This window comes from Cyrtonyx montezumae, unplaced genomic scaffold (genome assembly GCF_038088225.1).
Source record: "Cyrtonyx montezumae isolate F1298 unplaced genomic scaffold, pur_monq_1.0 scaffold_61, whole genome shotgun sequence".
Taxonomy (NCBI): domain Eukaryota; kingdom Metazoa; phylum Chordata; class Aves; order Galliformes; family Odontophoridae; genus Cyrtonyx; species Cyrtonyx montezumae.
The window spans coordinates 608,610-620,406 of record NW_027072069.1 but is presented as its reverse complement, the minus strand read 5'-3'; the positions used below and the strand labels follow the sequence as shown (position 1 = coordinate 620,406).

General features: G+C 47.0%; 1 protein-coding gene across 1 annotated transcript; it reads left to right on the top strand.

Annotated features, from left to right (window-relative positions):
* Positions 1–2,025: 2,025 nt before the first annotated feature.
* Positions 2,026–5,617, top strand: PHB1 (prohibitin 1). Its single transcript, XM_065749993.1, has 6 exons — positions 2,026–2,136; positions 2,495–2,656; positions 3,127–3,269; positions 3,555–3,671; positions 4,739–4,834; positions 5,249–5,617. The coding sequence occupies exons 1-6, from the start codon at positions 2,049–2,051 to the stop codon at positions 5,459–5,461; spliced, it is 819 nt and encodes a 272-aa protein (XP_065606065.1). The 5' UTR covers positions 2,026–2,048; the 3' UTR covers positions 5,462–5,617.
* Positions 5,618–11,797: the final 6,180 nt, after the last annotated feature.

Here is an 11,797-nt window from a genome sequence, read left to right as displayed (position 1 = left end):
TCACCCCAACGCCCGGGGTCACTTCCGCATCCAGGACGCGCCGGAAGTCAAACTGATCATAGAGAGGGTGGTGTGTGTGCTAGAGCGGCTCGCTCCGGAGCCAATCAACGCAGGCGGTGCGCGCTCGGGGCACCGGAAGTGGCTGTTGCTAGGCGACTCGTGCCGCCGCCATGTCGGCCATCCGATGGAACGAGGGGCTAAGAGCAGGCCCCAGCCCGGCTTAGGGCTGCTCCGTTTCTGACGCGGAGCCTCAGCCTTCTCGCTGCTGCTGCCCGTGTCACCGTGCCTCAAACACTAGTGCCAAGCTGCCCAGCCGCTTCTCGGTAAGGAGCTCCTCGAGGACATGGAACGCACGTGAGAGCCACGCAGGACACGTGGAGATTTGTGGCGTTATGGTTGTATTTTGTGTTTAAATCGATGAGGACGAGGTTGGTGACTTCTTCCTGTAGGCATAGTGTGGATAATACAAAGTGACTCCTGGAGTGTTTCACTAAAAGCAGAACGTCATGCAGTGCTGTGGTACAGAAGAGACAGTGATTTCTCATTGCATCTTTAGACTATAGAGTACATGCAGCAATGGTGAGGACCAAGGGACTCCTGGACCTCCACCACGAGCAGAGTGAACCCAACACTGTGTACAACACAAGGGGATGATTTCACCAGTGTGAGCAGCAAAAGCTGACTCCTAAATAAAACAGCGTTGTGCCTCAAAAGGAACAGTCTCATAAGCAGTAAGTGCTCTCCCAAATCCTTATTCATTCTGACTGTGTAATGCCATGTCCTCTCCCTGGAGCTGCCAGGCTCCAGGACTGCTGGCTGAGAGCTGCCCCATGGAGAAAGGTGGTTTCACCATTTCTGTGTCATCCCAGTGTATGACACAGTGAGGAGCAATGCTGCACACCAGCCCCACGTGAATTGCTGGTTCAGGAAGCATGTTTTGAAGAAGAGGTCAGAGGTTCTCTTCCAACTGTTCCAGAACTGCCCTTAAGTGGGACAGATGTAAGAAAAAGCTCAGTACTTGATTAAAAAAAATCTGCTATTTTACCATCTAGAATGCGTCAGGCAGCATCTAAACCAGAACTCAAAGCACCCATTTAATCCATCCATCATTCTACTGTGACCGAACTGAAGGCTGACAAGGACAGTAAAGATTCTTTTCTCTGTCTTTTAAAAGACCAACAGATAAATGTTGAGAGTCCTTAGTGCCTTTTAGGGCACCCTGGAACACACTGAGGAGCCTGGGGAGGATTCTAGGGTGCCCTTGAATCTTCTTAAGGAACCCTGGAGCACGTTGCAGCCCCGCACCGCCTTAACCTGCCCCGCTCCCTCAGACCGCAGTACCTCATTTCTGCCACCAGGCGGCAGTAGCGGGCGGCGGGAGAAACAGCCAATGGGAAGCAGTCTTGCTCAGCGGAGCGGCCGCCGCAGGGCTCGCCGGGAGTTGTGTCCCGCCCGGCTGCCGGAAAGGTGACGAAGAACTACAAGTCCCAGAATGCCGCGAAGAAGCGCGGACCAATGGGGAGCGGGCGTCTTGACGTAGCACGCAGGCGCGGTAGGGCGGGCGGCCGTGGATTCATGTGGAGGTCAGGGGCTCTGGGGAAGGAGAGCGGGGTGGGCGGGGGCTGCGCTGCGATCTGCGGGTGGGAGCGGGACCTCGGCCCACCAGGTCTCTGTTCTGGGAGTCAGCGGCCTCGGAGGGCGTGGATGGGAGGAGGGCGGAGGGGAGGCACTTAAAGTGGGCTCGAGGTGTGGGATTCCTCGGGGGGAGCTGGGGCCGGGAGAGTTCCCGGAGTATGGGTATCTGCGGGGCCTTGGGCTCAGAGCGCAGGGAGAGAAGCGTGGGGGGGGAAGGAGGCCTGCGTGGATGCTGGGTGGAAGAGAAAGAGCTGTTGGGATGAGTGCTCCCGCTGCAGGGCGGGTTTTCTGGAGGAGGGTTATTCTCAGGTGTGTAGGTACACACGTGCAGCGCTGCCCGGCCTTCTTGTTTCATGCAGTTTTACCTTTTTGCAGGAGGTACTCCTTGAAGGGATTAGAGCTGCACGTGTGAAATGGCCGCGAAAGTGTTTGAAAGCATCGGGAAGTTCGGCCTGGGGCTGGCTGTTGCAGGTGGAGTTGTCAATTCTGCTCTTTACAATGGTGAGTGGGACAGGCTCAGTGCTTCCAGTTCAATGCATATCCTTCTCGCCGGGCTCTTGGTTGTTCTGTTGCTAATGGCATCTGGGGAAAACAGTCATGAAGCCTTTCAGGGCTGTTTTGTACCTCATGCGTTGCGTGTAGGAGGACTGCAGACTTTTCTAAGTGAGCAGGCTGAGGGGTCAAGGGTTATGGATGAGTACTGTCTCCTGATTTGTTGCTCCTAACAGTATAATTATTTTCACCAGCTTCATAGAGCAAAAAGCCTTAACTAATTTCCATAGGCTGTTTCTGTGGAGGTTTTGGGGCCGTGAAGGTATAACTTGTGACAATACTGAAACTGCCTTGTTTTCTTTTCTAGTTGATGCAGGTCACAGAGCTGTTATCTTTGATCGATTCCGTGGGGTCCAGGACACAGTGGTAGGAGAAGGCACCCACTTCCTCATCCCCTGGGTACAGAAACCAATCATTTTTGACTGCCGTTCTCGCCCACGTAACATACCTGTCATCACTGGCAGCAAAGGTGAGTTTTGGGCATTCTGATGTGCTGCGTGCACCTCATTCTTTTGCTACTTTGCAACAAGAGGCATGAGAAGAAACTGTAACACAGTCAAGACCATTATGATCATCAACCTGCTGCAAAGGACTGCAGGCATGAGGGTTTTCCTTTCTGAATATGGAGATTCTATGTGTGCAGAGTCCAGTTTGGCAGTCAGGAATAGTTCTGATACTTGTCCCTTTGAATAAATGTATTTACAGTAGGGTCAGTAATTCCCTGCATTACAAACAAACTGCAGCTTTAAATTTAATCTGTAAGGAGGGTTTGGATCCGTAGGTGAAAAGCAATCATTGGTGAAAGAAATACTAAAACATCTTTTTTTTTCAGAAGTGTGGATGTTTGTTTTGTCATGTTTTGTTTTCCTCTGAAGAGGACAACTTCAGGGTATCTCCTGCCCCTGAGGTCTGCTGCTAAATTTGTGTCTGTTCCTGCAGATCTACAGAATGTGAACATCACATTACGTATCCTGTTCAGACCAGTGACTGCACAGTTACCCCGGATTTTCACAAGTATTGGAGAGGACTACGATGAGCGTGTCCTGCCCTCAATCACAACTGAAATCCTCAAGTCTGTTGTGGTAAGAATAGTGTGAATGCTGCTGGGCTCCACTCATCACCTTTCTTTTGTTTTAGCATTTGCATAGCACCTGCTGAATTGTGGAAAATGTAAAGCTCCAAAATGAGAAACTTCTCTTTCTATCCCTTGGCTCTTAACGGGCAATCCAGAAGAGCTAAAGCTGCAGCTATGCTAATTACTTCTATGTCATTCTAACTACTTGGCTTTACTTTCATCAAATTGGATGACAAGCAGGGCATGGAAAATCTGAGAGCTTTCCTCTCACTGTTGTCCATCCTGACTTCAGGCTCGCTTTGATGCTGGAGAACTGATCACTCAAAGAGAATTGGTCTCCAGGCAAGTGAGTGAAGATCTCACAGAAAGAGCAGCGACTTTTGGCCTCATTCTGGATGATGTATCCTTGGTAAGAGTTCTTTCAGTTTTTCTCTTTGCACAAATAAGAGCAGTAGGGGAGAAAATTGGTAGAGGATCAGAGAAGGGGTGTGGAAGTTTGCATATGTGGACCATGTTTGTCTGTCTGCAGTTGCACGTGATGCAATGGTAACAGTTCAAGTCAAAACAGATGGTTGTGTCACTGGCCTCCTTTGTCCTTGAGCAAGTTCTTGCAGGTGTTACTGAACTAGCTTATCAGCAGACTTCATTATTGCAGGGCTTGTGTAGTTAAAATGAGAAGCAAATGATTTTGTGGATGATGGATCAGTCTGCAGATCACTATAGAAGAGCCTGCTGTTCCACAAGTACCCTGAGACATAGCAATTTTTTGTTTTTAGTACTAAAACTACTAAATATACAGCTATCTCCTCATTGTGGTGTCTTCTAAGACTATTCAGGGAGTGATCACTCCTCTCCTTCCTCCCTAGAAGGAATTAAATCTTTTGCAGACTGACCTGTACATGCATCTCTCTCTTCTGGGATTTCCTTCAAAAATCCTGCTTATAGGGAAGGGAAACAAGCATTTTCACTTGGCTTTGAACACACTGCAAATGTTTACAGGAAGATGGCTTTGTGATTTTTTTTTTTAATATATATATTTTTCTGATTATATTACTTAAGGAAACTTTACACTTCCCCTGTAACATCCCAGTAGTCTGTATATGCATAGAACTCAGGCAGAGCACAACAGTGCATAGCTGAGCATGAAGAACACAGGATTGCTTGGCAGACTGCAGGCTTCTAATTCCTAAGCAAGAAATAGTAGGAAAGCATGGTATGTCTCCAGAGATATTTGTGTTAAGCCATCTGCTGGATTGAAGTTGTGTTTATGGTGTCTTTCTTGAGACCTTTAAGAAAAGGAGGGGAAACTTGCTGGGCCTAGTTTTTGTTACACTGCATTTTATTTATTTTTTTTTTAGTGATACCAGCTTTCTGTTGTCTCTGATACAGGCAGGATGCCTCCTGCCTTAGAGGTGTGCTGTTGATAGCAGTGTTACTGTAAATGCTCTGTTGTGGACTGTGATTTCTGCCCTGCAGACCCATCTGACCTTTGGCAAGGAATTCACTGAAGCAGTTGAAATGAAGCAAGTGGCCCAGCAAGAAGCAGAGCGAGCCAGGTTCATTGTGGAAAAGGTACTTTATCCTTCTGAGAAGCTTTGGCTTGGAAACAGTTCCTGGTATTGTCTGTAAGTTCATCTCATGGTGAATGACAGGTGTCACTCAGAGTCATAATGGTAATACAGTTCTCAGTTCTCAAATCTTTTCTAGGCAGCTTTCCACCAGGGGTGCCCTTAGATGAGTTGCTGTTTCATGAGATTAAGATAATTTCAAGTTGATTTTTAATCCTCTCCACAGTAGGGAAAAAAAAAAACACAAATACAGCTTTAAGATACCATCAGCTTCTCTTTTAGTTCTCTTTAAGTCTTCTGCAGGAAAGAACAGTAGGGTAAAGGGGAAATTTACACTTTAAACTTTACAGTAGCATCTTCTTTCAGTTTTGCTCGTTTTCTCTTCTGCTCATTTTTCTTCTCATCCATTCCCTTTCAGGCTGAGCAGCAGAAGAAAGCAGCTGTCATCTCGGCTGAGGGAGATTCAAAGGCAGCTGAGCTGATAGCCAACTCACTAGCCACTGCAGGTGATGGCTTAATTGAGCTACGCAAGCTGGAGGCAGCTGAAGATATTGCTTACCAGCTCTCACGGTCTCGTAACATCACCTACTTGCCCTCTGGACAATCTGTACTCCTCCAGTTGCCACAGTGAACCTGGCTCTGTAGCCACAGCTAATCTGATGGCCTTTACCTGCCAGATCAGCTCTTTGCAGAAAAATCCTTGCATTTTCCTGATTGGGTAAAGCAGAGAAAATGAAAATTCAACTGATTTAGGATTCTTAAATAAAACTGAACATGCTTCAGAACAGACCTGTGTGCCTCCCATGTGTTATCGGAGTAGTGGCTTCACTGACCATTAATTAAGCTAGGTTTGAGAATGCCAACTTTTCAGGAACCTTGAGTAAAGTAACAGTTTTCTTCTGTAAAGAAGTGACCTGACATTTTGAACACCAGAGTGCTTGTATCAGGTGTTGCTGCAGTGTTTACTTTGTTCAGGGTTGCTACCAAGTTGCAAGACCTTGGAGAGTGGAACAGATGCTGAGAGCTCACTCTTTAGTCAAACCACTGTTGCAGTGGCTTTGCTGTTTCAGTGTGAATCATGCCAGTGACAGCTAGAGAGACAGCAGACTGTATCAGAGACTGACAAAGCAGAAGTTTGCTTAATGGTGTGAATGGATTTCAGGCATAGGGGAAAAGGTATTTCTGCAGGAAACCTTGCATGCTGGGCATCTCTTTGCTGCATGCTGATTTATTTATTCCCTGCCATTTTTCTTGTGTAGCTTTGGTTCTTTCATCAAGGTCAGTGCATGTGTCAGTCTCTAAACAAAAATGTTCAGAAGGGCACGTGAGGTTACATTTCTCAGAAAGCAATATGAATGTAAACGAAGAGAGATTGGGGTCGGTAGCTATGCTGTTCTCCCACCAGGTGGCGGCAGCAGCTATTCTGCTATGTGCACGTGGAGGGTGCGGGGACCAAGCTGTGCTTCAGCCTGCCCGGAGAGGAGGTCCCCTGGCCCGGGCAGAGGATGCACACAGCAGACCTGGAGAAGGGCACACACAGTAGCACAGTTCCCAGACAAGGGAGGAAAAAAAAACTGATACAAAAGGTGTTTGACAGGTAGAGCTGCTCTGGGAAGTAGGTTAATGTGTTTATTCCCTGTGCCAGCATGCACTAGTAAAATTGATGACTGACTGTATTGAGCTTCTCTGGTCCCACCTCCAGGTTTTATCCTCTTTAAACTACAGTAAAATACTGAATTGGGCAAATGCATGTCACCCTCTAACCTTGGTCCCAAGGTGGCTTGGCTTTGTAGTGTGTCTCCTTGCAGCCCTTCTAGTGCTCCTCTTTTCAATCCTAAAGGCCCTCCCTATCTTGGTACTAACAGGGTGAACAGGAGTAACAAAAGCACCTAGGCATGACTTCAGTGGTGCAAGTTGTTTTAGCTTGACACTAGGAAACAGTTGAGACTTTGGATCCAGACCACTGGTATAACAAATTCATACTGGAGGACCCACACATTGATAAAAGATCGACTTTTTTCAGTCTGAGCCCCCTAGTTACTTGGCAGCACAGCAGTTACTGTAATGGCAGCACACATCACTGGTAAAGCAGCACAAAAGCTAACTATGGAGACCAATAGCTTTGTGTAAGGTGCTGGTTTTGGGGCAACATGAGACTTGTTGGGGCTGCTGTAGGGCCCTGTATGAGGAGGAGCACAACCTCTCATGCTGGCAGAGGTGCCAGAATGCATCTCCTGCTGGAGACCAAAGAGCAGCGTTTGGTTGCTACCTTCACACATCAAAGCCTTACAATCCACAGTGAAATCTTCCAGCCCACCCCACTCTGTCTTGTCTGCAAACTTCCAAAGAAGTGGAGGGGGGGGGAATTCTTCTCTCCCTTCCCCCCAGGAGACTTGGCTTTACTTCTTCCTTTCATGCTAGTGGAAGAACTCAGCTTTGCACTAACCACAGCAGCTGGGTTAGCCCACTAGCAACATCCAGACCAGCCAAACAAGCTTTTCTTCATGATAAACAAACAGGAAACTGTTTGATTTCCTCTGTGTTCATCCTCTCTCTTCCTATTTAACAGATAACCAGCATACCTGACTTGAGAGGAGAGCAGAAGAAACCACAGACAGGTGCTCTAGAAGAGTTGTACTTTGCAGAATGGCTGTCCCTCCACCCCAATAACTGCTGATATACCAGAACTGCTGAAACCTCTCTAACTAATGGAGCTCCCCGAGTTCATGACAATTTGCTGCCAGTTTGCTGTAGGGTACATGTCTGAAGTGGTTAGAATAAGGAATAGGGAGGAGTTTCCTTATTGCTTCCTTTGTACTGTGGATCAAGCAGAAAATGCCTGTCCCAAAATGCAGAGAATGAGGGGAAGCACTTGTGGAAGTAAGTAGGAAGTGAATAATTGCCTAAGCCAGGCCGCAGCTCAGCTGGTTTAATTATTCCTTGCATGACACAATATAGCACTGGGGGCAGAGGGTCCCCTCTGTAGCTCAGCTCTACTGCTGCTGTGAAAACAGAATTTGAGATTCCCTACAATATATCCACACAGTGCTGATCTGGACTGCATCAAAAACCTGCAGTAAGTTATCCCTCACCTCCGACAAGCAATAACTGTACCTAAGCCTGGGAAAGTGCATCACAAATTGAGATGCTGGAGAGCAGTGCAGAATGTGAAACAGTGTAAGATGCCAATTGCAAAGACATGTTCCTGTCCCCCAGGCTGGTAGACGAAATGAGGCAGGAAGGGCAGGAGGAGACTAGGGAAGAATGTGTGCAGGATGCCTCTGAAGCAGTAGATTAAAAATACACAGCAGATGCAAGGACAGGAAGGAAGCAAAAGTTAAGCCTGAACAAGGTGAGTCCATCCCAGAGACATGAACTCTGAACTCGACGTGACTTTCATAGGGGTGAGTCTCACTGTGCTCCTGCAAAGCTAGTAAATATTGCTCTACTGAAGCACACTTCCACTCAGGCATGGCTTTTAGTGGGTGCTTTTCAAACCCTTACATAAGAAGCTGGGCTAGAATATTGGATGTGAGTGGAAAAGACTGTAGTTTAGCCACTTTGTTCCTCGCTAGCCTAAGTATAACAGACCCGTACTTGTATAGCTCTGGTAGGAAGCTGATGCTAATCAGAGCAGAGGTGATCTTAACAAAAGAACATAAGCATTCCCACAGCCTGGTAAGGTGATACTCTCACTTAATGATTACTTTAACACTTGTGTTAAAGCTTACATAGTGGGCACAGCATCAAGCCTGCCTGAGTTCAAGAAGTGTCTGGACAACAAGCTTAGACATATGGTTTAATTTTCAGGTAGCCCTGTGTGGAGTCAGGAGTTTACTCAATCCCTTTACAGATACTGCCTACATCCTGCTGCTCTGAAGGTCTAATCAAGGGCATGAAGAGAGATGCTGGTGGGTGTGTTCTGCACCATTATTTAGAGGCAGACAATTTTTAGTTGTGGCCTTACACTGAGCTAGTAAAGGAGAAGGGAGAGTGGGAACAGGAATTTCCTCTGTTTGATCTTCTTCCCTGTGCTGATACAGTCTCAAAGTTCAACACTCAAGGCGGAGGTTCCCTCAGAGCATAGGGCTTCCTGTGACAAGAACTGGCAGGAAAAGCCCTTTGTTTCCCTTTTGCTTCCTTTCCCATTGCTTGAGAGGATCCTGAATCATAGCAGAATACCTAAAAGTTAAAGTGCAAGTCCAAGTAACAGCAAGCCCCTATCCATGCCCAAGTTTCACTTCTCACTCAGGGCCTGTTCACTGCAGCATCCTTGAGCAACATCTAACCCCAAGGGCGTTTCCCCTTTGGGGAAGGAGAAAGAGTCCCACTTGCAACTGCATTCTCACAAGGCCCTCAACACTGAGTTCAGGCTGTTCCCAAAGCAGAACTGTTACAATGTGAAGGCCTCAGCCAAAGAGCACCCTGCTATGCTTGGTACCAGCACAAGCCATGATTCACCTGTGGAAACACTGAGAAGTGAAGGACGACAGCTCACCTCCCTGCTAGCTGTAGAAAAAGAATGCTAGGAGTACTGTTTCACTGGCTACTGAGAGTTTCCCAAGAAATCATCATAACACAAGTCAAGGTGAAGAAGAGAGATATCACTGCTTGGGTGGAGAACCCTCATCAATGAAGCCACATCCCACAGCAGCACAGCTTAAATGGGACTGCTGGCCCTGGACCGGGCAGACATCTCCCTTACGAGAGCACTCCAGCACTGGTTAACCACCTGAAAGACATAGAATAACCAGACCAATAAGCTCAGAGTTTGCCCAGGAGCACCAAGCTGTGCAAACCCAGCAAGCTGACCCATGCAACAAATAAATTAACTGCTGATAAAGGTAGGAACTAACCTCTGTTTGATTTTCCTGCTTCCCACACTATTCTGCACCTGGTACTAGCAGTCATCTCCAGAGAGCTAGCTGCATCTCAGCAACGTTCTTATCCATTATATTTGCTTTTTCAGCAATTCTAGAACTTCCATTCCTATAAAAAAAAAAACCACAGGTGGGTGATACTGTGTTTTGGTGTGCCTAAAGTGCTGCAAGCTTGCATAACGTTTAGTCTTTTTATTATTATTAACTCTGCTGCTTAGCAATGAAAGATCTAATTTCCACAAAGGAATTCACCTACAGTTGTATTGCTGCCCCTTCTGGAGTGAGCTGCAAACAGCTGCTTGCTGAAACACTGCAGCAGTTTGAGGCAGGAAATGAAGATCTGTATCACCTGTTCCTGGCACTGCAGGCAGTGAGGAGGATGTGTGAGGGCATTTCCCATACTAGTTATACTATAGATAGAAGGGAAATGCCAGAGAGAGTAGGCAAACATGCCGCAGCATCTTACTGAGCAGAGAACAAGATGCACATATTTGCCCCTAGAAGTTAAACAGCATGAGGGGAAGACAGAGATGATAGCAAGGAAATCAGAGGACTGATAAGGATCTGTGGCTGTAAGGCAGGCGTGTGCTAGGGAGCAGATCATGTGCAAGCAGAGATGTGGGACTGTTCCTGCATTTTGTTTGTTTCCCTTTACCTGGCTGACATGTCTTTTCATGTCAAAAGCTAGATCAAAGGGAGGGATGTAAATAGCTGAAGGGAGCCCTTTGTGGGAAAAGGGCTGTGTTACAGCCAATGACTCAGATGGATCCCTCCCTGAGAGCCAGCATGAGGATGTCAACTTCCATTAATAAAATAGCCAGGGAAGAAAGTGTGCAACTGCAGGGTGCCCTAGGCATTCAGGAGCCAAATCACACAGCAAGGCTTAGAAAAGTCAGTCTCCTCTGCATCAGCTTCTTCCCCAACACAGATGCAGAAGTGACAAAGGAGAGAGAGAAGGACAAGTGTTTTGTTGTCATGTTGGAAGTATGACAGTCCAAGAATACTTGCACTTGGTCCCGTATCTTTTTAAGTCCTTCCTCTGCAGAGCCATAGGCATCTGCTGAGAAATGGGGACTTAATATTTCCTTTTCACCTCTGTACAACTTGTACTTTCAGGGGAGCAAAATCACTATCTGAAACTGAAGACAAAAAGCATCTTTTATAGGAAAGGCCCCTGCAATCCTCCAGTAGCAATTCCAAAGCAAGGGGACCTCATGCTACAGGTTCAGGGTAAGGACTCTTGTCCCATGATCACACATCATCAGTGGCTGTGCCCTTGTACAGAAATGGAAATAATTGGTGGCTTCACTACTCATCTGCACTCATTTCAAGCAGAGTGTCCACTGCTTGCATCAGTGTCCCACAGTTATCCCTCCAACAGAATTGCACACTTGAAATAATATCTCTGTGACCTGCTGCTTTCTTGTTCACTCACCTGTCAAGAAAAGTCTCCAGAGCTTTTCTTCCTGCTCTTTTCAAGGTTTGAAATTAAATGGCATCTCTCACACGTACACAGTTAACCAACAGCAGCACCACATGCCCCAACGTCCTCTCTTTACTTTTTCTTTGAAGAGCTGCATTGCACAAGGGTGTGGGGCTGTGCAGGGGCAGCAGCATGCTCTCAAAACCTGGGTCTCCCCTAGCTACCATTTCCCCTCCAGCTATACACAGACCCTGCAGAAATTAGAACAGCCTAGGGCCTGCTCTGAACTGAGCCTGCCAGTAACAGCTCCAACAGGGTTGGCCTGAGCAAAGTATGTTGTGCTTTGCTCCTTTCCTATGCCCACACAGCAGGAGCTGCTGGGGCAAAGAAGAAAACTGTCAAGCAGTTGGAATTAGATGATCTTTAAGGTCCTTTCCAACCCAAGCCAATCTGTGATTCTATAAACACCATTCTAATCCTACCATGGTGCTTCCCAGGCATACACTGGCCCTTTTATTTGATTGTGAACTTTCAGAGTCCCAACCCCTGTTCTCCACAGGGAGCTCAAATCTGGGTTTTATGTGCAGTAACAAAAAGCAGGTCAAATATTCTGTCAGGTAACATTTCAGTGAGCAAAAAGACTTCTTTTTTTTCCCCAAAAACT